Source organism: Nyctereutes procyonoides, unplaced genomic scaffold, assembly GCF_905146905.1.
Source record: "Nyctereutes procyonoides isolate TBG_1078 unplaced genomic scaffold, NYPRO_anot_genome, whole genome shotgun sequence".
Lineage (NCBI taxonomy): Eukaryota > Metazoa > Chordata > Mammalia > Carnivora > Canidae > Nyctereutes > Nyctereutes procyonoides.
Window position 1 is genome coordinate 20,585,392 of NW_026575048.1, and position 26,678 is coordinate 20,612,069.

Consider the following 26,678-nt stretch of genomic DNA (forward strand, 5'->3'; position numbering starts at 1 on the left):
GAACACAGAGAAGTCATAGCTGAGCAGATTTTATCATTTATAAAAGACACAGTTGATGGAAGTGCTTTCTGACACGTGGTCCTGGCTAAGGCAGCCCTGTGAGGGATGGGGTTGTACAGGCAGTTCCCAGGGGTCCTGGACAGAAGGGGGTGAGATAGGCTTCTAGATATTTAGCACTATCCCACCCTGGTCAAGGGTGAGCTGATGGGACTCCTGCCTGCAGGACCCAGGGCCAATCAGAAATCTAGACTGGCACTAGCCTGGCTACCCCACCCCCTGCCCAAGAAGTGCCCCCCAAACCACCCAAGAGAAGAAAGGGAGAAGGGGCAGGAGGGTGAGACCTAAGCTGACTTCGCGGACTCCAGAGACACTGGATGGGATGTGCCACGCTCCCCTGACAACAGGGGTCCTGATCCCATACATATGGGGGCTATGGGAAAGACCTCAGCCATGGGATGTAAGTCTTGCCCCCCCCCTTCACTCCCTGTGTGATCTTGAGCAACCCCCTTCCTACTCTCTGGGCCTCAGTTTCCTCATCTGCAACATGAGAGTATCAGGTTAGCTGATCTTTGAAGGTCCTTCTAGTTCTGAAGTGCTGTGAGAACAAGCTTCATCATAATTAATAATAAATGCCCTGCCCCTAAAGAGAGCTTTTTCCCTTTTCCAAAGCACTTTCACTCATAATATCACCTTTCATCTGCACAGCAGTCTGGCCACGCAGCCAGAAGTGAACAGACCCTGGACACACAGCCTTTCACACTAAAAACCAAGCCTCTGGAGCCTTGCTCACCTAGACTGGCTTTGGGAGAATTGGCTTCTGGGGTAGTTGTGGCCAGGAAGACAGAATCTAACTTGTGCCCTCACCCCCGGGGAAGCCAGGAAAGGTAGCACTTGTCTTCCAGGGAACCAGAAGATGCCAGCACTGGGGGTGGGGTGGGGGGAGGCCAGCAGTAGGCTGAGTTCATGGCTAAGGGTGCAGGGTCAGAAAGTTTGTGTCAGATCAAAGACTAGTATAATTAGGTATTACATTTAAAGGTGAAAAAGCCTGAGGCTCCAGGAGTCATTATGGGGAAAAGAATGGATTTGGAAGGCAGACTGAAGTTTCTTCCAGTTGGACGACCGTGGACAGTTCCCTGCCACTGTCTTTTGCCTCAGTTTCTCCATCTATAAAATGGACATGACCATACGTACCTTGTGGTGAGATTGTGGTGAGACTAGAGATAATAAATGTAACATGCCTGGCCTGACACACAGCAGATGCTTGGTACATACTCTCTGAATGAATGGTTGAAAGAATCAATGGGTTGGTGACATTCCTCAGAGAAGCACTGGAATGCCCAGCAGGGACGGGTCAGGCCAGGATGTGGGCAGATGATTCTCCTGCTTCTGGATGGCTGTCTCCTCAACCTACCCTCAGTCAGGGGCCTTGGGGCCTCTTCCCTGACTCTCCTCGCGGTCCGTGCCAGGGTCCCGTGAAAGACTTTCTGACCCTCCTTGGCAGTGGGATTTGCATTCCGATCATTCTGCTCACTCAGCCCATCCAAGTCTGGAGTTGTTTGAAGCTAAGCAAGGCCTGCGGGACCATCTGCCATGGCACCTCATCGAGGAGATAAGGAAGTGAGACTCTGAGAGGGGCAGTGACACCTCATCTGGAGTCCCACAGCCTGCTCCTCCCCACCACCACTGCCACCATGTTGACAAAAGAAGAAACTGAGGCACAGCAAGCCTCCTGGTCTAGGCCCCACCTGCCCTGTTTCAGCTAGACCCCCATTCTGTTGGGATGCCCCATGTTGATGTCCGGCGCTCTCTCTGGCAGCTCACCGCAGGCCCAGCCTGGCCCACGGGTGCAGGACAGGGGCTCTGGCTGTCAGGACCCCCGCGACAGCCTCAGGGAGGAGGGACAGCAGAGGAGGACAGCCGGGGATTCAGCGTTACTGGCCTAGGCGGCCAGCCTGTGCTTTCTGAGCCAGCTCCAGGAGCCGTGCTGACCTGGGAAAGGTCACATTTCATGAGAGCAGGGCTTTCCCTTGGGTGTTGGCCCTCGCGTGCCCAGGTCCGCCCAGTGCCCTGCTACTTCTGAGACAGCCAGCAGCCCAGCAGCCGGGTGTGGGGTGGGGGGTGTGGCCTGGGCGGAGGGAAGCTTGGTCGAGTCCCAGTGCTGACACTAGTTCACCGTGTCCCCTTTCAGGTCACTTGACCTCTCTGCGCCTCAGCTTCTCCATGGACATAATAAAGGGCAGGACAGCAAGGCCCAAGGTCCCTTCCAGCTGAAACACGCTGTGATTTCCGTGGAGATGGGGGGCCGGGGGGGCGGGGCGGGGGGCCTCTCTCTGCCTGTTCCTCTTCCCTTCTTTTGCTTTTCTTTTTCCGTCGTCGGTTTATCTCCAGCTATCCAGGTCTCCCTGCCTCCGGGGCTCTTTCTGTTTCCATCTTTCGCTCTCTGCCTCTCTCGCTCTGTATTTTTCTGCCTGCCGCTTCTTTCTCTGCGCCTAGGAGTCTACCTCGGCTGTATCTCCTTATCTGTCACACCCCCCTCTGCCTCTTTTTCTCTCTTTCTCTGTAGTTACAGACGTTTCTCGGTCTAGTTCTCTCTTTCCCTGGGTCTCTCCCCTTCGGTCCAGCCCGGTCTCTCCGCGGCTCTCCCGCTCGCTCCCCTTCCCCTCCCCCTCCGCCAGCCCCCCTCCTCCCTCCCTCCCTCGGCGCGTCTCCCCAGTCCTTATTTGGCTGGGCGGGAGGGCTGGCGGGAGGAGGCGGCCTGCGGGCGGGGGGCGGGGGGCGGGAGCGGGGCCGGGCGGAGGAGGGCGGTGGGTGGTGCTGAAGGGACAGCTCCGCGGCGGCGGCGGCGGCGGCGGCGGCGGCGGCAGCGGCGGCGTTGGCGGCGGCGGCCCCAGGGCGCGGAGCGGGTGCCCGGCTCGGGGAGCGGCGAGCGCAGCCATGCCCCAGGCCGCCTCCGGGGCAGCAGCAGCGGCGGCCGGGGCCGGGGCGCGGGCCGGGGCGCCGGGGGGCCGGCGGCGGCTCGGGCGGGACGATGAAGCGGCAGAACGTGCGCACGCTGGCGCTCATCGTGTGCACCTTCACCTACCTGCTGGTGGGCGCCGCGGTCTTCGACGCGCTCGAGTCGGAGCCCGAGATGATCGAGCGGCAGCGGCTGGAGCTGCGGCAGCAGGAGCTGCGGGCGCGCTACAACCTCAGCCAGGGCGGCTACGAGGAGCTGGAGCGCGTCGTGCTGCGCCTCAAGCCGCACAAGGCCGGCGTGCAGTGGCGCTTCGCCGGCTCCTTCTACTTCGCCATCACCGTCATCACCACCATCGGTAACTACTCGCCGACCGGGGCGCGGGGACCCGGGGCTGGGCGCCGCGTCCCGGGGTAGTCCCGAGACGGCGAGGGCTGGGGGGATCCCCCGGAGAGGGGCTGGGCGCCGAACCCCGCGCTGCCAGAAACCCGAGTTCAACCTGGCTTGTCTGCTCCGCAGGGACGGGACTCGGGGGAGGCGTCGATTCCTGGCTCCGGACCTGACTCTCCGGCCGGGCCAGCCCTAACTTGTCCCTGCCAGGCTGCGCGAGGGCCTCAGGGGACTCTGAAGTGTGTGAGAGGGGCAGGAACGGCTCGCGGAGGCTGGGGAGGAGGGGTGTGGCCGGGCCAGGCCCTGGAGCAGAGCTGAGTGTAGAGCGGCGGGGAGCGCGCCACTCCGTGTCCCTGGCAGATGGGCTTCCGCACCTTGGCGTGTCCACACCGGCTGGGGCTCCAGGGAGACGTGTGGATGCAGGTACTCTGGCACTCCGCGGCACTCCTGCCTACTCTGGGTGCCTAAAACACCCTCTAACTGCCTCTGTGAGTGCTGCTTGGAGTGGTGTGCGTGTGTGTATGTGTGTGCGCGCGTGTACGTGTGCCTGTGTGTGTGTGTGTGTGTGTGTCCAGCTCCCAGAGTTTGAGCACAGCCAGCCAGTGCCTTTAATTTTCTTAGGGCAGCAGATTTGGTGCTGGAAGCCAGATCCAGCTCTATCTGTCTTCTCTGCTGTCCCAGGAAAACAGTCACCCTGCAGGAATGGCCTCAGTTCTCTTCTCCAAACAGCGGTGGGGCAGGCCACACATACGCCCAGACTCTATCACAACATAGGCACGGGCACACATACCCACAGGTACACACACAAGCACACACACGGCAGACACAGGCATGCACACACAAAGCACACAAATGGATATCCAGGAAAGGAATCTCCAGTGCTTTTGGGAGGTGTCCAGATAGGAGTAAACACCTCACCAGCTCCCAAGTCTCTGATTCCAGCCGAGCTTCATCACTTTTCCTGCTATATGACCTTGGGCAAGTCCCTTCTGTCTGGATCTTGGGCTCACCTCCAGACAATGAGGGGTTGGCTGAAATGATCTCAAGCCTTCCTCCCAGTGCTGGCATGCTCCCAGCCCACCTTCCCCCAAAGCCCATTGGGATGCCTCCAGGCCTCCATCTTTCCCATTCCTTCTCCTCTCTCTGGTCCCCCTCCTTGCCTTGGCTGAGCTCCCAGGGGCTCCTTGCCACTTGGCATAGCCCATAACAAGATGGCAGTGTTTTCCTGGGATCCACAGGAATTGAGGGGGTAAAAAGCAGGACTGGACACTGCTCCTGCAGTCTATCCACTGCAAGAATTTGTCCCGAGGCTCCACTCCTCTGTGGGGTCCATGGGAGTTCTGCTATGTAGTCTCCAGATTCTGCTTTTGGAAGAGGAAGAAAAGGACCCCAGGATTGGATGTGACCCAAATGGGGGCACCTCTAGGTCCTGCTGACCCTGTGAGTTTACAGCAGAATGGTCAGACTTAGACCTGCCCAGAAAGGAGCCTCCCCTCTCTCACTTCTCTGCCACCTGCCAGGGTTTCAGAAGCACTGAACCACCAAGTTAGGCCTTCCCCTTCTTCCCACAAGTCGTGCCTTTGATTATGTGTCCCTTTTCTTGGTCCTGTGGTCCCTAGCTCCACAGTAACTACTCAGCTGACCTTGCCTCCAGCCTCATTCCCGCAAGAAGCAAGCTCCCCTGGACAATGTTGCCACAAAGAATCTTCCCAAAGTGCAGCCCTCACCATACCAATACCCTCTCAGAAGCCCTCAGTGCCCTCCAGCTGGTGTGGAATCTGGTCCATGCTCCCTATCCCAAATGATAAGGACCTTCCTACCTGGCTCTATCTCCAACTTCATTTCTCTCTTCTTACTGACATGATCTCTCCACTACAGCTATACCGTCTCCTGAGAACACTTTAAGTGTGCTTATCTGGCACACCTTTTTCTGTCTTCTATTTGTCTCATCCAAGCTAAGCTTCCAGGTCCAGCTCAAATCCCAGATCCTTTTTGAAGTCTTCCAGACCATCCCAGGCCACCACTCTAGAAAACTGCAGGACTCACTGTCAAGACAACCTGAGTGACACAGTGTGGGCTCTCTTGCGCAGTTATTTACATTTTAGGGGATGTGTTTTGTCTCTTTAACCACACTGCAATTAACCTCCATGTGGGCAGTGCCCTGTGGTTCCCATCTCTGTTCTCCCAGTGCTGGCACAGTACCCTGCGGCACACATGAGCACTCAGAGAATGCTATTGATGAGCTTAAGGTGTGTAGAAATGAAAGGACATCATTCTTCCCCCTCCATCCCTGCCTTTTCCCAAAGTGCTTGTAGTCCTCACCCAGACAGATGCTAAAAGCTGGGGGTAGATGCAGACAGGGTGCCTTTGGTGATATTTATTGATACAGTGCTGGACAAGAGGAAAGAAAGCATTAAAGCACCACCCTGGTTTGGGGGGTGGGCAGAAAAGCACTGCCCACTTCCTGCCCCACCCAACCATCCCTGGCTTTTTGTCACCTCTCTCTGTGGCTACACCATCTGGCTGGAAACCGTCCACAGGGGCTCTGCTCTAAGACAAGCCTGTCTGGGCTATGATTTGATGGCTGGAAGGGACCCTATATGAAACTGATGGTGACCTCAAACCCAGAGGCAACATCCTCTGTCCACCTGACCCCTCTGGGGACCAAAACAGGTCTCCTGACTCATTGGGACGTTGGGATAGAAAAATGACAGAACCTCCCACTTAGTGATCACAACGCACACTCATCTCATCTCTTGAGTCTCAGCCTTTGCCGCTCAGGAAAGATGCCAGGGCAGGTATTATTAGCTCCATGGCACAGATGAGGGCATGGAGAGACAAGAAGAGGAAGGGACTCCCCCAAAGTCATGCAGCTGGTGAGCAGCTGAGTTAGAGCAAGAAGCTGGGTCTTCTGACTCCAAGCCCAGTGCTCTTTCCCTGCCGGTCTCTTGGCTGCTTCTTCTGCCTCCATATGCTGGGAAGCCCAGAGCCAGCTGCAATTGGCATGGCCAGGACGTGCTCAGTGATGCCAGCTTGCAGGGCGCTCTCGGGCAGCCCTGATTGGTTGCGGGTCGGCAGGGTCTGAGTTAGTCATTCACCTGGTTAGTCACAGTCTCCATGGGCTGCAAGGATTCCTCCAGCTTCCTCATCCCTGGCTTCCCAGCCAGGAAACCCTTTCTTTGTTGTGCCCTAAGTTCATCAAACGCAAATGGAAACTCTTTTCTGGGAAAGCTTAACCTCTCTGGCTGTTGAGTCATTAAACTCCTCCGGGGCCCCAGCCCCATCTATTCATAGCCTGGAGGCTGTCAGAGCTGGAAGGGGACTCAAGATCAGCTAGTGCCACCCCCTCCTCTTACAGATAAGGAACCAGAGAGGTGACAAGAGTAACACAGCCAGAGGTTAGCCAAATGTGACTCCCGGCCTCTGCTCCTTCCACTCGTTCAGGATGCCTCTTGTTTGTTCTTATTATGAGCGGCGGGAACAGCCACCATTTATTGTCTACTCTTGGTCAGGCTCTATAAGCTCTCATTCAGTTCTCTTGACAACCCCTCAAGAGGGGCATTATTACCCTTATTACCCCCATTTTTCAGCAGAGGAAACTAACGCTTTGTGTGTAGATGACTCATGCTTGGCCTTGTGACTTGAATGTGTGGCACCTGCCCAGATTCAACTGAGCCTCTTTGACTCCCATGCCCTAGCTTTTCCGCCAGTTCTTTCACCACTTCAAGAACTTAGCCCAGACCCTTGTGTCCTAAGGGCACCGAAGAGCCAAGGCTTGTCTTTTCCCCTGGCAAAGTCCTTCCCAGGAGAGTTCCTCTTGCTACAGCACACTGCACCCAGCCTGCTGCTCCCCAACACCCCCACCCTGACCAACCCAGACCATGTGGCAGAGCTGTGCCCAGCACCAGGCTCTCCCTGAGACTGCCGTGGGCTCACAGGTGCTCTTCTCCCATGTGGGCCCCCGTAATCCTCAGGGTTCTAAGGCAACAAGAGGCCAGGTGACTGATTAGCTGATGGAGCTAGGGCAGAAAACCTTCTGTTCTGCTCTCTCCTCAGCTTCTGGCCTGTTCTCAGCTGAGCACAGGTTCCCATCACCCACCACGTGGCCTGGGAGTCATTAGGTTGTGAATTCAAGCAGGCAGCTCATGAAGGAACCTGTACTTTTTACATCTTTCCAAGAAGGAGGAAAGTATAGAAGTGACCTGCCACCCAATATATCCTAGAGTCCTCAAATAAAAGAGTGAAAGGAGACATCAGCAATCATCCAAACACCCAGAGAGGTGAGTGACTTGCCCAAAGTCACACAGAAAGTTGCAAGTACAACCCTGATTAGAACCGAGGCCTTTGGGTGCCCCCGTTGGAGTTCTCTCCAGCACTCCAGCCTGTTCTCCTCACGAGCCATCATCTCTCTTAGCATCAAGACCTCTGGTTGCTTTTCACTCCACTGTTCCCAGTCCTCTGCTGACTTGCTGGGGTGAGATGGAGAGGCAGCCCAGCCGGGAATAGTCCTACTGCCCATGCTCAGTCAGCATTTCCTTCCTCCTTGTTCACAGGCCACCCCTCTGCTTGAACCGCACAAGCCTTTGCTGTGGTGGTCTAAGAAGGCGGGCTCTGGCTTAGGAGCCAGAGTGCCTGGGTTCATCCTTCAGCTCGCCTCTCCACTCACCTCCCCCAGCCCCCTGCCACTAGTTATATGTGATCTTGGACAAGTTACTTAGTCTCTCTGAGCTCATTTTGTCATTTGCAAAATAGGGAGAATAATATCTGCCTCCCAGGATGAAATGGATAATATAAAGGAAATATCTGCTACAGAGTAGGTACTTAATAAGCAATATCTGTAATGATCAGTGTAATTAACATTATCGTTCATGTATTATTACTAGTACTCCCCCACAGAAGGGAACTGCTTGGTTTCCCAAGGATTACCAAGAATACAGCTACCTCCTCTTAACAAGTGGGGGACAGTGGTGTTGGGGACCAGAGGCTGCCACACCCTTCCCTGTATTCTCCTAATCCTACTCCCCCAACCCAGGCTTTCCAGATCCTACCCATGCCTGGAGTCTGCCTGACATCCAAACTCAGGGGCAATGCTCCCTCCTCTCAGCAGACGGACCTTGCAGAAGACCAGTCAGGAACGGCGAGGTTCACAGTGGTAGAAGGATCTTCCCTGGATTGGAGCAAGGGGGCAAAAATTCTGGCTCCACTTAAGTCACTTGCTGGTCCTCTAGGACTATCAGTTTCCTCATCTACAAGGAGGGCATATTTGATCAGAAGTCCTTGTGACTGTCATGCCTCCTACCTACATGTCCAGTTCCCACACATCACAGTTTGGGGCCGGAGACATGGAGGGAGTGGGGGCAAGAATAGGACCAGAAATAGAAGACACACGCCTGGCCGGAGTGGGGACAGGAAAAACACAATAAGTATTTTCAAAGAAAACATAAACAAGCACAGATGAGTGTAGTGCAAATCACCACTATAAACAGCTTTCAGCTGGCAGCACAAACGGTGAATCTGTGAGTTGATTTTGTAATTAAAAAAAATGTAAAAGTGATTTCCCTGCAGTCAGCCAGCAGCAAGGGAAGAGACCCAGCAATGACGGAGAACATTCTCAGAGACCCAGATGGGCACTCCCTCATGCCCCATCGCTGCCTCAGGACGGACGCAGGGAACTGACATGTGTCTGTAACATCTCAGGCCACGTCTGGGGCACTCCTCACAGCCTGCACTCCCACGGCTGCCCTGGGAGGGCAGGCCTCTCATTCTGTTATGGACAAGGACAGGGAAGCTCAGAGAAGTTGGAAAATTGGCCCAGGATCCTACAAATATAAAATGATAGCGCCAGGGCTTACCCCCAGGGCCATAGGGAGTATCTTTTCAGAGCCATGTGGCTCCTCCCCACTACCCCTCCAAGGAGCCCCTGCCATCCCTTCTGTGAATGTCACAAATGATGCAGGATGGGATACTGGGGTCCATGCAGGACACTCAGTGGTGGCCTCAGCATCAGGATCTCGAGCCCTCAAGAACATTTAGCCCAAAGAGAAATCAGATTTTTAGCTCCAACCCTCTTGTTTTATGAGGGGGAAGCTGAAATTCCGATCGCAGAAGGGACATGGCCAAGGCTACACTGAAACAGTTAGTTTCAGAGCTGCCTGGAAGCCCTGTTTACTGACGCCTCCCTTGGTATTCCTGCCGGCCACCCACCCCCCTGCCCTGCAGTCTCTTAAAGAAGAGAGCAAGCTGCCAGCCAGCCTTTCTGCTTGCCCCGGGTCCCCTCCTGACCCTCCTGTTAGCCTCCAGTCCTCAGAGAGCCACATGACAAATGCCTTTTGAGACCCTTGTCTGCTGCAGGGAGAGCAGTCAAGGGTCCCAGGGATGCCACCACCTCCTGGCTGGTCCACACTTCCTCATTGTCCAGAAACTGCCCTGCTAAGATGGTTCCCAGGCAGCTCCTGGAGACACCTGGAGCCAGCCCACCCCAGCTACTGCGCATGTCACGCCTTCACCTTCCCGTTTTCCAGAGCCCGCCTCAGCTGCCACCTAGAGCCATCAGCTCCAGTCTTCCTGGTCCGGTGGCCTCCCGGGGCCCCTGCCAGGCTTCGGCCAAGCTCCCACCTTCTGCCTTCACAAAAGCTGACCTCTCACTGCTCCTGCGTCCCCCTTCTTCCTCCAGTGACACACAGGACCCCTTTGTGAGAGGGCACGTGGCTGCTGGGAATTCAAAGCAGGAGACTTACCTGGGAAACAGGGTTCTTTCTCCCCCCCTTAGACAAATCCTCCAGCTTTCTCTCTCCTGCTGCCCCTGAACTCGTGAGAGGAGTAGACCCTTCCCTGGAATGCTTCAGTCTTCCCATCTGTACAGAGGAGATGCTCCACAGGGGAACCAAAGAAATCCTGCTCAGCAGTGTGGATACATTAATGCTTTGCAGGGATCCCTGGGTGGCGCAGCGGTTTGGCGCCTGCCTTTGGCCCAGGGCACGATCCTGGAGACCCGGGATCGAATCCCACGTCGGGCTTCCGGTGCATGGAGCCTGCTTCTCCCTCTGCCTGTGTCTCTGCCTCTCTCTCTCTCTGTGTGACTATCATAAATAAATAAAAAAAAAAATTTAAAAAAAAATTAATGCTTTGCAAACACTACTGTGCAGGAAAAGACCTGGTTGATCTTGTTTGACTGCAGATTCTGATCAGTAGGTTTGGGGTGGGGCCTGAGATTTTTGCATTTCTAGCAAGCCCTCACCCCCACCCCTGGGACAATGATGCTGTAGATTCATAGTCCTCACTTTGAGTAGTGAGGATCTAAACAACCTGGAGACCTGACTTTGGGGAATAGACTTGAAGTGTGGACTATGGTTTTAAGAACAAGAATGTGTAGAGCTTGAAAAATCCCTAGGAATCTGGCTGTGGAATATGAGAGCCAATGGCCTAAGAGCTGGTGGATCCCTACTCTGAGGCTGGAGAGAGGCTGTGCCTTGCCCCACAAGAACCAGCCATGGAGGCTAACGAGGCATTGAACCCACAGACTGTGTGGTCATGTGGGTGGGGAGAAGGGAGGAGAGGAGTGAGAAGGGCAAACGGGCATGGAGAAGCATGCAAACGGGCATCTGCTGTCCTCAACTGGCCTCTATTCCTCCCCCACCAGCCAGGGAAGCTCTTCAGATCCATGGAAGATGGGTGCCCCAGAGATTAAATGTCCAAGTGGGTTACTGGCTCTGACCTCATGGTGACTACACCAAATCCCAAGGGGCAGTGCAGCCTCCAGTCACCATTAAGAGAGGTTTGGTGTCATTTCTTCTTTTTTTTTCAAAGAAGATTTTGTTTATTTATTCATGAGAGACACACAGAGAGAGGCAGAGACATAGGCAGAGGGAGAAGCAGGCTTCTTGTGGGGAGCCTGATGTAGGATTCAATCCCAGGACCCCAGGCAAAGGCAGACACTCAACCTGAGCCAAAGGCAGACACTCAACCACTGAGCCACTCAGGTGCCCCTCATTTCTTCTTTCAAGAAGAGCCCCCAGCTTCCTGTGGGCTAGGATCCATACAGCAAAGGACAATGGAGGTCTCCAGGCCCGTGATCCTATGGCTACTAGATACACTCATCCTGTTGTCAGCAATGGCGTGGAATGCAGCCAGACTTTAAGATGGACATCAACAACCTGGGGAACAGTCAGAGGAGGGGAGCAGCATGCCAAATGAAGGAGACTTGGCACGGACAAGTGTGGAGAGCATGCATGCTGCCTTCAAATATCTGCTGGGCTGCTACAAGATAAAAGAACCAACCTTGGGCTTATTGGGCCCAAGGGGTTGAACCAGCACCAGTGGGTCAAGTTCATATAAAGACTTAATCAAGTCCAATATAAATAGAACTTGTTAGAGTTGAAGCTGACCAAAAATGAACTATGCTGCCTTGTGAGGTGGTGAGCTCTCCCATCACAGGAAGCATACAAGAAAACACTGGGTGGGCAAGCTGCAGAGGATATCTGTATCAGTTGAGGTTCCATCAGAGAAGCAGAACCTGTAGGAGATATATATTAAGAGACATATTACAAGGAATTGGCCTATGTGATGGTAGTGGCTACTAGGCAAGTCTGAAATCCGTAGAGTAGACCATCAGGAAGCTGGAAGTCTTTCCAGCATGGGCTGAAGCTGCCATCCACAGGCAGAATTTCTTCTTCAGAGAAACTTCAGCTTGGCTCTTAAACCCTTTCAAATGATTGAATCAGGCCCACTCAGATTATCTAAGATAATATCCCTTCCTTAAAGTCAACTGATTATGGACTTTAATTACATCTACAAAATGCCTCACAGCAACCTCTAAATTAACATTTGATTTATAACTAAGGGCTTTAACCTAAGCAGACTGATGTGTCAAAAAGATCGTCACACTATCCATATATCAGACCGGGGGTTACAATAATGGCTTTTAAGATTCTTCCCAACCCTGAGATTCTTTGATTTCTTGACCTTCAAGGGGGTAGCCTGGAGAGTCCAAATACTAGAAGAGGAACCCCTAAACCTTCAAATACTGTTGAGATCTCCCGAGTGCTAGGCGCTATAGTTGGCACGGAAAGAATAGATGACTAAGAGCCAGCTCCTTCCCCACGGAGCCTCTGGTCTAATGGAATCCTGAAACCACAAGTTGAATGTAATATATGCTAAGTCCTAGTAGAGTGACACAGAATAGGGAGCTGAGAAGGCTTCCTGTAGCAGGTAGCACTTGAGGGAGTTTGAATGAGGAGTGAGGACTCTGGTAGGTGACGATGGGGTGTGAGAACTTTCTAGATGAGGGAACAGCATGGGGCATGAGTGTACCAAGGAAAGTGGCAGGGGCAGCCCCTCCAGGGGCTGACTTCTGGACCCTGGTGGGTGGACCTGGTTGCACAGGCACTGAAAGAGGGAAGTGCAGTCCCCAGCCTGTGTTCTCCTGCCTGGATCCTGACAGGGGGTGCCCCATATTCCCAGTCAAACCACTGGGTGCCCTCGTGATCCTGGCTGAAGCAGTGGATCACCTTAGTTAGATAGCAAGTGCCTTCCTGACATTGGTTGAACCCATAGGTTCCCTCATAACCCCAGCTGAACTAGTAGGTGCCCCCAGGATGCCAGCTGGACCAGGGGGTGATGAACCTGAATCCTGACCATCTCCCTTCACCTTCGCCCTGGTCACCCCGCAGACCTCAGTCCCCTGGGAGTGCTTCCCGCACTCCTGTCACCACACTTCCTTTTCTGGGCCACAAGGCCACTCTGGAGCCCAGACTGAAACCAGTTTTATGGATAGAATGCAGGAGCCCTGGGGGCAGCACTCAGCTGGAGAAGATACTGTCACACAATACTGTGTGGATATTTCCTTCATGGACAACCCCAGACACTGGCTCTCAGACCCCTTCATCTCTGCTCGAGGCTTCCCAGCTTGGCACGGACTCACTGTCCCTCCTCAAGAATGTGTAGGGCCTCCTGACCACAGCTCCAATGCAGAAATAACCATCTCAGAAACTTCCGGAGAGGCACATTCCAGCCCTCCAGCCACAGGACTGTCTGGGGGCTCTCTCCAGAGACCCAAACTGTGTCAGGCCCCAGTAGAACCACCCAGAGAGAAGGACACCAGGCTCTCAGACAGGAAGTGGTCCTCTCCTCCATGATGGCTCCAGGCCTCCTGCTGGTGCAGAGGAGCTCCCAGGGACCTTGGGGGCAGGCGGTTGCAGGCAGGAGCAAGCCTCAGATGGAGGTACCCAGAGGGGTTTGCCCTGGGCTGTTCGTCCAGGTCTTAGACCTGATGTGGAGCAGCCACTCCCCACAGAGCCTGCCTCAGTTTCCACGGTTAGGAGGCAAAGCTGCCATTTGCTGGGAGGTTTCCCTGGATTGAGCCCATTATGTGTATCACCGCATTCGATCCTCAGGGCCACGGGGCCACTGTTACAATCCCCATCTCACAGACAAGGACTCTGAGGCTCAGAGAGGTTAGAGAATGCATGCAAAGGCACACTGCTGGCAAGCAGCAGAACGGGGATGGGTAAAGCACGCCCTGCTCTTGGCTTAGAAAGCCCTTGGTCATACAGACTCTCTTCTGAGGCTCCTGACAACCCAGGTATCATTATTCCTACTTTGCCAATAAAGAAACCGAACTGGGGAGCCTAAAGCCACTTCCTACAATCCTAAGGCAGTGATACAGGAGCAGGAGTCAAGTCAGGATCCCCCAGACCTAAACCACCCTCTCCCCTTGGAACGTGGGTGCCCTCACCTCCTAGACAGTGGCCGAACATGGGTTATTCCCATGGCAGGGATGTGGGGGCCTTGTAGAAATGCATGTCAGCCCTTGGAGGGAGTATTGAGGGGGTGGTCTTAGTCTCACGCATTTGTCAACACCATAGTTCTGAGCAGGATGGAAACCCAAGACTAGAAATGAGAACAGAGTGATGGTTCTTAGGAGTGGCCAGTGAGTGAGAGAGGGGACTGTGTCAAGGCTAACTTGGGCAAGCCACCTGCCTGCTCCCCGGTGTGTGGAGGGACAGGTAAGATGGCCCTGCACCCCAGTGGAGAAAGCTTGTCCCAGTACCAGCCGTTGTTTGGAACCAGAGTGATGGGTGTCAGGGCCTGGGCCTAGGACTTAATTCATTAGGCCTGAACTAAGCCCGGGGCCCTGCAAGTTTTAAATAGTCCTCTATGAAGGGACCTGCAGCCAGGTTTAGGAAGCACAGGAGAGAAAAAGATCATTAGAATCAGCATTCTGTACTTCGGAGGCTGGGCCACTTGCCAGCCCTCAGCTAGCATTTTCTTTCTGGGTTTCCTTGGTACTTAGGAAACATTCGAGGGGTGGCTAAGGAAGATTCTTTAGAGTTCACAGGCCAAAGCTCCTAGGGTAAGCCAGGTGGCAGAGACGGCAAGAGTCAGCAGGTGGCCCCAGGAGAAGACCCAGTGCCCACTACCCCCAAGTAAAGAGGACTGAGAGGCTCAGTCGGGCCCTGGAGACAGGTTCCATCTTCACAGCTTTAGCTCTCAGGCTGCCCTCGACCTCAGGGAAGAGATATCAGCCCCAGGGAGGCCCCTTAGTCATGTGAGTATCACTCACCTGGGAACAAATGGGGGCCTTTGGTCTGGCAGAGCCAGGTGGCTCACTCTTCAGTATGAGTACGGATTTTCAGTATGTATTATGGATTTTCCACAGTGAGAGTTAGACAGGGTAAGACCCTCTGGGGCGGCTCTTGGTCTTGGGTCCACTTCCAGGTAGGGCCAGAGAGAGAGAAACCTAGACCCAAGTTCAGTGGCAGCCCTCCCCTTGGGTGTCATGCCCAGCTCAGCACCCCAGAATTGGAAGCACTCACCTTCCCTGGGCACCAAAGAGGCCCTCGGGTCCCCTGCCTGTCCCTCAGGGTCAGCTACGGGATTCACAGAGGTGGGCTATGTGTCCTTTCTCAGAGCCATGACTAATGATTTCTCCTCCTGTAGCTGAGCTAAGGAAAGTGGGACACACAATCCCCTCCACTGTCTCTCAGCTCCTACCTGCCTGAGAGACCCACAGCAAGTCCCATGCCCCCTGCCCCCGGCCTTATCTGTGAGGGACTGGGCTGCTGTGTCTGAGCCCCTTATAGCTCTGACCGTCTCTGTTTTCTGTTGAACCTACTCCTGGCCTCTACTTCCACTTCCAGCCCTCCTAAGAAGCACACTACCCAGCATTATACTCGTGCCCCCGCTTCACCCCATGCATGCTGGCTGAGCCCTGGAGGGACTTCCTCTGTGTCCAGCCCCAAGAATAGAGCTCTGTACAGGACCTCCAAGTCACCCCTTTTGGAAAGAGAGCATTTCTGACTGTGGCGGAGGTCCCGCTTATCAGCAGAGCAAGTCCACTGCCCCAGCCCCTGGGACAGCTGGAATGCAAGGGCCTCCCACCGGAAAGGGCGGCACCCACAGCCGACAGCTCCCATAGTAGTCATGGGTGGTGTGTGGGAGGCAGCCGTGGTGCTGAGAGCCAGAGCTGTCTGACAGGGGGTGGCCAGGAGAGAGGCTGCAGACACTTTTTCCGAGGATGCCTCTAGACCTGAGCCGGTCCAGGGTGAGCACTTAGGAAACATTCAAGTTTCCAAATATTCAGGATTGCAGGTGGCCAGTCCTGCAATCCTGGCTCTAGGCTAGCTCAGAGACTCCCAGGGCCCTGGGAGCTAAAGTCCTGCTCATGGACCAACTTTCAACATCCCACCTAGACCAGTGACCTGCTAGATCTCTGAGGGGCCAGGGTTAGCTCCTGGGTCCTCACAAGAGTTTAATATCTCAGAATGTTTATGGCACATCACATGATTCCCTGTTGCAGAACATACACAGGCCAACCGAAGGCCACGGCAAGCATCTTCCTCAGCCTTGGCTAGAATGGGGGTGGAGTTCAGAGTGTTGACACCAACATAGTCATGCAGAACAAGGACTCACCTTGGCACTGGATGGCATCGCAGCAATTCCTGGGGTCCTCTGGATTCTTTGAGAATCGTAGATTTGGTGTAGCTTCCCTCTTCCAGATGAGGAGACTGAGACCCAGGGCTGGGGCCACAGGGAGATAGAACGTGACCCTCCCCAGCCACCAGCAGTTCAATCATAGAACTGGCTCTCTCAGACCCAGCCTCCTGGCCCATTCCACTGGCTCAATAACCACACAATCATCCCTCCATTCCCTTCATTTTCCTGAGCACCTTCCATGAGTCAGGCACCATACTAGGTCCCAAAGTCCCAGCTTTGTCCTCACAGTATCTACATTTCAGAGAAAGTAGGTAGTGGATAAACTGAGTTATATGATCACAAATAAATATCATCTCACTAGTACCAAGTGCCAGGAGACAGTAAAACAAAAGGATGTGGTAGGGTCCCTGGGTGGCTCAATCAATGAAGCATCTGACTTTTGATTTCAGCTCAGGTCATGATCTCAGGGTGGTGGGAACAAGCCCTACTCAGTGCTCAGTGGGGAGTCTGCATGAGATTCTCTCTCTCTCTCCCACTGCCTCTGCCTCCTCCCCTGCTCATTCTCTCTCTTTCTCTCCCTCCCTCTCTCTGTCTCTAAAAATAAATAAATAAATATTTTAAAAACAAGAGGATATGGCAGAGAGAAGGATGGACAATCCTTCCCAGGAGGAGTCTCTATGACGCAAAAATCAAGAAGAGCCTGTGATGAGGGTGTGGGGCAGGGAAGTAAATGCAAAGCTCCCAGGTGGGCCAGAGTTTGGCATATTTGAGAAACAGGAGCAGGAAGGGCAGTGGACTAGGCGTACTGAGCCTCGAGGCGCAAGCATCGAAGAGCTGGGGCTTTCAGGACCATGGAGCACATGGTCAAGAGCTTGGATTTTACTCAATGTGTAATGGAAGTCCCTGGAAGGCTTTAAGCAGGGCTGTTATGTGATACGACTGAATTTTTTACCAGATCGCCATAGCTGTTCTCTGGAAGTCAGGTGGCTGTAGTTCAAGAGGGAAGCTGGCAGACCTATGAAGTTTCCAGTGTCCTGAGAGAATGAGGGTGGGTTGGATGCGGGGAGACTGGATGTGGTGAGCAGGTGTGGATTGGGGGAGTGCATCAGGGCCTAGTGGCTGGACCTGATGCAGGACAGGATGCCTGAGATGGGGGAGAGGAGGGTGGAAGAGGGCTGTGGGCATCAGGGAAAGAGGATAGTCAAGGATGGGCTTTGACCTGAGCAACTGGATGGAGGGTAAGCATTGTCTGAGACGGAAAACAGGGAACGTAACAGGTTTGGTAAAGAGATGAGACTTCTCTTTTAGACACACAGGTTAATTTTGAGATGCTAAGTCCCTGTGGGCTGTGAGATAGACAAGTCTGGAGCTCCAGGGAACACATTTGGAAGTTATCAGATGGAAATAATATTTAAAGTCACCCAGTGAGATGGGATGAGCTGGAAAGAGGGGAGAGCAGGGGAGAAAAGTCCCTGGGGAGGGCAGCACACCACCCTCACCCCATCCCCAATACTGGGGGGAGAGGGAGCAGGAAAGGGGGCCTACCAGACCCTGGAGAGGAACCTGGAGGGCGAGAGCATTGTTTCGGGAGAGAGGGAGCTGTCAGCTGCCAGCTGCTGCTGGGAAATCAAGTCAGATGACCACAGGGAAACAACCGGTGCGTTTGGCAGCCTGGCGGCCGTGGGAGACACTGACTGTGAAAACACAGTGCCGCCTTCCACAGCCCGTTCTGGAAGGTGGAAGGGGCTTCTTTTCTATCTGGGGAGCAGGAGGTGGATGGGGCAGACCAGATTCCAAGGGAGGCTGGGAGAGAACATCGCAGCTCCCTGTCCCCAGGCCTCTTCATAAATGCTTCGCTAGCCCCCTGCAGAGGCCCATGAGAAGTTATCATTATGTCCATTATGCAAATGAGGTCCAAGTTCCAGCACGGTTATCGGCTCAGGAGCTCCAGGCCCGGCTGACCCCAAAGCCCCTGCTCATGGTACAGTAGCCCCCCCAGCCAACTCCCAGTTGCCTGTCTCCCCTTGCTGCTGCTCCCCACATCTGCTTCCACCTTCCCATCCATCCCTGTCCTTTGATCATTTCTGTCAGCTTCCAGCAGTCCTGACCTCTGCCTCCCTCCTTGGGGTAAGCTCTGCTTTTTCTCTTTGATCCTGCAAGTCTGTCCTCAGCTGCGTCCTCAGCTGGGCCCCATGTCCCCTTCCCCGTCCCACCGTCACTGCAGGATCCCCTCATACCCTCTGCCAAGGGTGGGGGATCTGCAAGACTTTCTGGGGGCGATGGGGGAGCCTGGGTCTGCGAGATGGGATGTAGGGCACGTGGCTCTCTCTGGCCAGCCTGGGTGATCTCCTCCTGCCCCTGCCTCCGCGCCCTGACCGAGATGAAGGAGGCCGTCCAGGATGCCCAGAGCCATCTCCAGCTCCTACCCTCAGATTCTGAGGCCCCACCTGGCCCTGGCTGTGCTGTGACCTGGCTCCCAACTGGAAGAGCTCAGCAGAGGGGACCCAACACTCAGGCACCAGGGGGCCCACGCTCCCTGAAGTCCTGACAGGGGGCTGCAGTAGTAATTAGCTCCTCACACATCCCCGGGGTTATTTTTAAGCCTCGTTCTTCCCTGGTTTATTTTTAAAGTAACACTGGCACGTGGCTGGCCAGCTGCCCCTCCCAGGTGCTGGTGCCAATTTGGGCCAGGAATGGAGCAGGGCAAGATGTGCCCCTCCTCTGGGCCCCCCCGCCACGGGGTGCCAGAGTTAACCAGCCCCTCACTGGATGGTGAGGAAGTTCCTGCTGCTCTGAGAGGCTGGGTCCGGCCTGGGGCGAGCAGGTGGGCTGGCAGCGGGAAACCCCCACCCCAGAAACTCCCACATCCCCATCTTTACTCTGATGCACATGCTGCGTGACCTTGACCAAGTCACCTCACCTGCCCAAACCTCAGCTTCCTGAGGAAGGAGAGTGATGGCCATATCTGCCTCCCTAACTGTCCAATACTAGAAAGAGAGCAAGAAACTGCAGCACTACACAAGCAGGAGGGAATCCTGGCTAAGCTCCCCATTCAAACATGCCCCCTCCTCTGTTCCACTAAACTCCCTGGAAGCCCTGCCTTCTCCCTGGGCGGGGAACTCCAGTCTGCCAGAGGCTCCTCAGTGCCCTCCGTCTCTTACCCACCTGCCCTGAGACCCGCCTTCCACATTTTCAGCTTGGCCGAGCACTAATCCAGGCTGCCCGGGGTGCAGGGCAGCTGTCAGGCTGCTGGTGCCCATTAAAAGGCTTCTGCTTGGCATGGGGGTGGCGAGGGCAGAGCCACCCCTGCCCCAGCACCTCCCCCTGCCCACCTCCTCCCTGGCAGCCTTCCAGAGAGCTCAGCTATGGAAAAGCACTGCCAAGGGTTAGCTCCAAAACGCTTTCCTCAGCTACAGAGCAATAGTTAAGCCCAGAGAGATATGACATATGGTAGAGGACACTGAAAGGCAGGTTGAAAGTTTGGGCTTCTTTCCCTGAAGGCAATGGGGAGTCACGGAAGGTTTTTGAGCATAGGAGTGACATTTTGACCAGGGAGCAAAGTGGAGCATAGTCTGGAAGTCGGTGTGGGGAAGGTTGGGGGAAGGAATTGGAAGCTGCGGGGCTGGGGGGGGGGGGGGGGGGGGGGGCGGGGGCGGGTCAGAAACCACTGCCCAAGCCCAGCTGCTGAAAAGGGAGAGCGCCAGGACCACAGTGGTGGCTAAAGGAACAGAAGGAAAGGACAGGATAAGAAGGAGGAATGGCAGGGCACCTGGGTGGCTCAGTGGCTGAGCATCTGCCTTTGGCTCAGGGTGTGATCCCAGGTCTTGGGATCAAGTTCCGCATCAGGCTTTCTGCAAGGGGCCTGCTTCTCCCTCTGCCTCTGTCTCTTCCTCTCTCTGTGTCTCATGAATGAATGAATAAATAAATCTTTAAAAAAAAAAAAGGAAGAAGGAACGGCTGGGGCCAGGTGTGGGAGAAAAAGAAGAAAGGAAGACAAGGTGTTCAGTCTGGTTGACTGAGGAATGAGGACACTGACAAGAATTGGGCAGTACAGAGAGAGCCAACATCAGGGAGAACGTTGTCTTTTAGGTTGTCACACCAGACTTGGGTATCTTAGTTCAGCCTGGTGGAGCCTGGGGTGGAGCTGGAGGCAATTTCTTGGTGGTCTTCCCTGGGGGCCAGGATCAGAGCAGCTCAGGCAAAGTCCTGGCCCACTCTTACAATCAGGGTGCATCAGATGAAACTGCAAAGGGCTAGCAGAAGCAGGAGTGGGAGGTGTCCGGAAAGAAATCAGAGGAAGACTGGACATGAGGGCTGAGTGTGGCCAGAATATGAAGAGTAATAAGGATGCCAACATTCAAGACCACCATGTGTGGTTGTCCAGGTTGTGCACTGTCCAGTAGAATCTGGCTGATGGGTTGGGAAGCTGAAGTTCAGCTTGCTCACCAGGCTATGCACTCCCAGAGGCTGCATCCACCCAGAGGGACCCTTTTTTTTTTTTTTTTTTCTAATTTGTCCTAGAGAGCTGTGTAGCTAGCACAGCTCCACCTCACTGGGTCTGGGACTCAGGAAATTCCTGAGGTTTTCAGCAAGAGTAGTCTTGGTGAAGTGGGGGGAGACCGAGGGGTGAGAGGGGAAGCAATTCTCCAGGGGGCAGGGGTGGGGGTGTACTAAAACCGAGGAAAGAGCATGCTGGGCCTGTCTCCCTCCCTTCTCTTTTTGAAAAAACTTGAGGCCAATAGTGAGATACTAGCAGAGGATAGTTTGAAAATACCTCCAAATGGGGGTGGGGGGGCATGGGGACAGGGAGAGAGTGCCTCCAGAAGCGAAGCCAGGAGGAAGAGGCCAGGGCTGGGCCAGAGTGCAGTTAGGGGGTCAGCTTGAGAAGGGAGTCTCTCCTCCTCTGAATGGGAGAAGCGAGAAATGAGCAGAGCCTCCCTTGGCCATGTTCTAGCTGTATGACCTTGAGCTAGTCACTTAACTCCGCTGAGGCTCAGTTCCTGCATCTTTACATGGGGATAATGATAGTACCTACCAAATAGGGTTGTTTGAGGATGAAAAGAGGAACGTGTACAAGCTCGCTTAGAACAATGTGGCACGTAGTAAGCACTATATAAAAGTCAGCTAGTATTGTTTTGAACTGGGGAGGAGGGAGCAGTGACAGGCATTTAATCATTTGAATAAAGGCAAGTGCAGGGAAAGCTAGCTCGCCCAGACTCCACACTGGGGTGGGGTGGAGTGGGGAGCACGGCAGAAGTGCAAAGCAGCAGCTCGGGAGTCGGCCTGGGTCCTGGGGACGCTGCCCAGCTTAGAGCTCTTGGCCCCATAAAAAGCACGCTCAGGGCACCGACGCTTAAATAGGCAGCCTCTATGGACCATGGGAGCCATGAAGTCATTCTCCTATTATCCCCGACTGTGTGCCTGTGCCGTGAACAGCCGTGAGGATGCAGGGCTTGGAGGGTGGCGGAGTGAGAGACCATTGGAAAGGCTGGGAAAACAGAGGTCAGAAGAGAGGTGGCAAGACCAGGGTGAGCCAGGCAGCGGGAGGCAGGCTGGGGGCTGAGCGTCTGCCTCTGTCTCGGTGTGAAGGGCAGTGTCCCCAAGGATGGGGACAGCTGCTCCCTGTCTCCAGTGAGGACAACAGGCTGAAAGGACAGGGCCTGAGCCTTGGTCATTTCATTCCGCCTAAGGAGCATTTCCGACAGGGTGTAGGGTTCAGTGAAACGTGTTTCCATGGAGAGTGATGGAATCTTAGCCTCTGAGAAGAATCTTTGTGGGGGAGGGGCTGGATTTGGGGACTTTTTTTTTTTATAATAAATTTATTTTTTATTGGTGTTCAATTTTCCAACATACAGAACAGATTTGGGGACTTTAAATCCTTAATGACTTGAAGGAACAGCAGGGCCCAGAGGCCAGGTCCTGGGAAGGGCTCCCTCTTCCTTTATTGAGGTACAGACTCTCCTGCCTCCCTGTCCGCCCCAGAGCCCATCTGCTTCTCACATGCTCTGCTCTGGATGGTGGACGGAACCATGCCAAGAGGCTACTGTGGGGACCTGTGGGGTGTTGGAGTGAGCGTGTGTGTGAGCATGTGGTTGTGAGTGCACACGTGCTTGTGAGACTAGTGGGGGTGGGGACACCACATCTGCAGGCTGGCTCAGAGGAAGAGAAGGTCCCAGCAGCTGGCTCCAGGCTGAAGTCCCTGTTGCCTGGAGTCCCTCTGCTCCTGGGCACTATGCCAGTCTGCACCATCTGAGCTCCTGAGCCCTGGGGAGAGTGCTGAGCCTAAGAAAAGCCTCCTTCACATCTCCTGGCATCTGTTCCCAAATTCCCTGCCAGCCCAGAGTTGTCTGGGCCACTAGCCATGACCAGAAAGGAGAGTATGGAAGCAGGTGGTAGAGACAGGGCCTACAGGAGCCACACTCACTCCAAGACCCCCACAACAAACCCAACCCATCCATCAAGACCAGCTTCCCACATCTGCTGGGATTCCACCATGGACACCGGGCAAGGTGGGCCAGCGGAGAGAGACCCACCTCTAGGCAAAAGCCTAACATCACGCAGAGCATGGTGGGGGCAAGGGAAGGTGTGCCCAAGGAGGTGACCCTGGAGCTGTCCCTGGAGGGCAAGAGAGATGAAGGAGGGCATCCCAGGTAGCTGCAACATGAGGAAGGGCTCAGAGGTGAAGTGTGGAAAGGATGCAGGGAACCCTCGCAAGAGAGGGGAGTCAGAAGAGAGCAGGCCTGGTAGGAGGTAAAGTTGTGGCCATACAGTCCATGTGCTGGACCAGGACCCCCTAGACTATGTTTGTACATCTGGGGAACTAAGGAAGGCTTCTGAATGGTGAGTGGCAGCTCAGAGCTGCGCTCAAAAAAAGTAATAACAATAATAACAGCTCCTACTTTCTGAGACTCTACATGCGCCAGACCTTGTACTAGGTACTTTACACACTGTATTTCTAAACCCCAGGCCAGCAAGAGAGGGGATCGGAGAGGCAGTGTGAGCTGTGGGAGAGGCAGCTGGCCTGGAATCAGGAGACCTGGGTCTCAGGACCAGCTCTGGGGCTCTAACCCCGTGTGAGATACCCACTTTCCCAGGTTTCACTCTCCCCAGCTATTGAATGCAGACCACCCCTGCCCAGCAGGCCACACAGAACCAGCTGAAATGTTCCTAAATAATGTGGAGTGTTGTGCTCATGTGGGTCTCCTGAAACCCAGCCAAGGCCTTTCTGCTGTACTGCTTACCTCGAAGGGCACACCTTGTTCAGTGCTTGGGAGCCCAGCCCCTCCATGTGTCCCAGCTGAGCTTAGCAAAGGCGCAGTGCCCCTTTGGGCCAGTACAGGTAAACAGACCTGCAATGCTTAGCCAGTGTGAAGGCCAGTAATCAGAAACCCAGGCCCGTCCCTCCCTCTCTCTACAACACCCCTGTTTCTGCTGTGCCCAGTCACTCTGCTTCTCTTCCTCTGAAACTCTGACTCATGTGTGACTTTGGCTCACTATGGGCCCACCAGGACCCAACTCGTTATAACTCTGCAGCTCAGCCCTGCAAAGCTGACCACCTTGTCAGCCCATAATCACAGTTCCTGGGAAAGATAACCTGATTGGCTCAGCCCAGTTGATAGCTTGGGTCCTCTTGGATCAGGGGCCACCACGAGGTCAACTGGCCTAGGCCAAGGTCTAAGGTTGTTACAGGAAGGGGACAGGCACTCCAGCCATGTCCACTAAAGACAGCCTTCCAGCTGCCCCCTCCTCACTTCCTGCTCTGTCTAGCTCAGGGCTATACTGAAGCATCCTAGTAGTCTACAAAGAGACCTCCAAAGGGCTGCTCCCTGGGATGGAAAGGACTAGCCTTTGGAGGGACACCACTTCCCTCCTCACACTTTGAACAACCACTGTCCTGCCCTGAAGAGCTTACAGCGATCTTAGGATGACAGCCCATTGGACACACTTTCCATGCTCAGTAAACAAAGTGCACAGTCCCAGGGACACCTGACAGTGCCTGGACTCTGAAGGCCAAAAATCTATGTTGAATCTTGGCTTTTCCAATTTTTATCAGTATGACTTTGGGCAGGTCTCCTTTAGCCTCCATGAGGCTTGGTTTCCTCATCCAAATGGAGCTAATACTCCTACCTTGAAGGTCATGGCAAGGATTAGAGGTCATTAACCCCAGGGCATTGGGGTAGCTGATACTGTTGTCCTCAGCAGTAAGGGCACCAAGGGCAGAAGAAGCACAGGCCCTATTCTGTCCTGGGATTGCCCTCCCTTGCTCTCCCCACAACCCACCTTCCTTTCATACATCATCCTCTCCCTCCTCCCACCTGCCAACCCACAGCCAGCCCACATGGAGTGGGGGCCAGGAGGCAAGTCTCCACCCAGTGGGGGCCAAGCCTGAGCCCTGACTGCCTCTTAAAAACCTGGTCCAGTGTCCAGCAGCCCCCTGGCCAGCAGGCCCCCTCCCTGCTTGCTGCACAAGCGGACTAAAAGAAGCTTCGCTCACAGAGGCATCGCTGTGCATTAGGAGGTGGGTAAATATGCCAGGCAGCGTCTGCCAAGAGAGACAAGTGAGTGGCAGAGACGGATGCTGTGCAGAGAGCTGAGAGAAGGGGATGCTCTGGGGCCAGAGCCAGAGGAAGCCTCCTCAAAACGCTCTGGGGAAGGAGGAGGCAGGGGGAGGGGGGCGGGAACCCAGCAGCCAGCTTTGCATCAGCACCAGGGAGGCGGGGAGTGTTGAATAAGGAAGGAAGGTCTTCACGATAATTCTGTAAATCTAGAATTGTTCTAAAATTAAAAGTTTACTTAAATAAAATAGTAAATGGTAGAAGGAGGAGGAGAAGACAGAAGTGGGGGAGAAGGACATGGAGGAGGAAGGAGGCAAAGGAGAGAGTATGGCCCCAGACAGGAAACTTGGCCCAGTTTCCAGTGACAACGAGGGCTGGGCAATGCTGTGCACCAGCCAGGTGTTCACACCTGCCCTGAACAATGCTCCCAGGTATCAAGGGAGGCGTTACGGAACAGAACTTGCCACGTTCCCAGTCACAGGAGCGTTGGCAAGATTGCTATGCCTTCCAACTCCCTTCTGGCTTCTGGGTGCCCACGGTCACCCTGTCACAGAATGGTTCCTCTGGCATAGACTCAGCACATCCTGGGGAAAGTCTTTACCTAAAGGATGGTCTTCTCTCAGCTACCCAATAGCTTGTTTCTGGTCCTTGAGGGCACAATCCAAGCCATCCTTGTCCCATGTCCTTTCCCGGCACATAGGAGAGGGCCTGGCGCAAAAGAGGAGGTGCTTAAGAAACGTTTGTTCTAATAATTAAGACAAGCTGAGAGGGAATGAAACCATCTTTGCTTCTCTGATTTTTCAGCTGATGTTCTTGAGACCAGCCAGGTATCACAGCCTTCCTGAGTCCCCTGCTTCCACTCAGTCTCCAAAAGTACTGTGTCCCCTCTCCCAGGGCTGGCTCTTGAGTGCCCCACTGCCTCCTGACCTCTCGCTCAGGCCAGGGAGGTCATCTTCTGTGGACGCCGAGGTCCAGCTTCTTGGGAGAAGGGCCTGGATGGGAAGGAGGAGGAATGGTAATTGGAGAGGGCACCAGCTTTGACCCCAGTCCAGAAGGCCTGGAGGCCACCAAGATGCAGAAGAAAGAGCAGGAAGGCCTGGTTCTACGACATACCTGTGTGGCCTTGTCCAAGTCACCCAGCCACTGGACTCAGTCCCTCCAAGCTAGAAAACTAGTCTGTGCAAGGCAATAGGCCTATGTTTGTACCCTGACTCAGCTACCCACCAGCTGTGTGGTCTTAAATGAGTTTCACAAACTTTCTGTGCCTCCATTTTCTCACCTGTAAGATGGAGGTAATACCTCTTTTCATAGGCTTTTGTGAAGATTAAAATAATGCTATTTACAGTGCCTGGCACACAAATGCTCAAAAATGCAAGCTTCATTACTTACTACTATTACTACCACCACTGCTGCATTACTACCAGCACCACCACCAGGACTCTCAGCAGCTGTGTGCCAGGCACTGAGCTACCAAGAAGTACTAGCCACCACCACTGTCCTCAGAGTCCAGTGGGAGTCTGAGAGGACAAAATGAGAAGAGAAAGAATATGCTATATGTTGGCAAATTGAACTCCAATAAAAAAAAAGGAAAAGAAAATTGAGATAATTTAATCAAAAAAAAAAAAGAGGAGGGGGAGGAGAGAAAAAGGAAAAGAGAAAAGAGATGGAAGAAAAAACAAAGAAGCATCCAAAAAAACAAAAAGAAACAAAGACTTGAGGCTCCAGGGCTAACTGGGGGTGTAGTTAGGGGTCCCTCAGGGCTCAGCAGTCAGTAGGGGGAACCTGTGGACCAACAAGACTCCCTGAGCGCCCTGGCCCACCTTGGCCCTGGGAGACCCAGACAGGAC

General features: G+C 54.2%; 1 protein-coding gene across 1 annotated transcript in view; it reads left to right on the top strand.

Moving 5' to 3' along the window:
- Positions 1 to 3,028: 3,028 nt before the first annotated feature.
- The window catches only part of KCNK3 (potassium two pore domain channel subfamily K member 3), a 38,148-nt gene continuing 14,498 nt past the window's right edge, over positions 3,029 to 26,678 (top strand). Inside the window, exon 1 of the mRNA XM_055327374.1 lies at positions 3,029 to 3,311. Coding sequence (XP_055183349.1) covers positions 3,029 to 3,311 — 283 coding nt within the window. The remainder of the gene's footprint in view (positions 3,312 to 26,678) is intronic.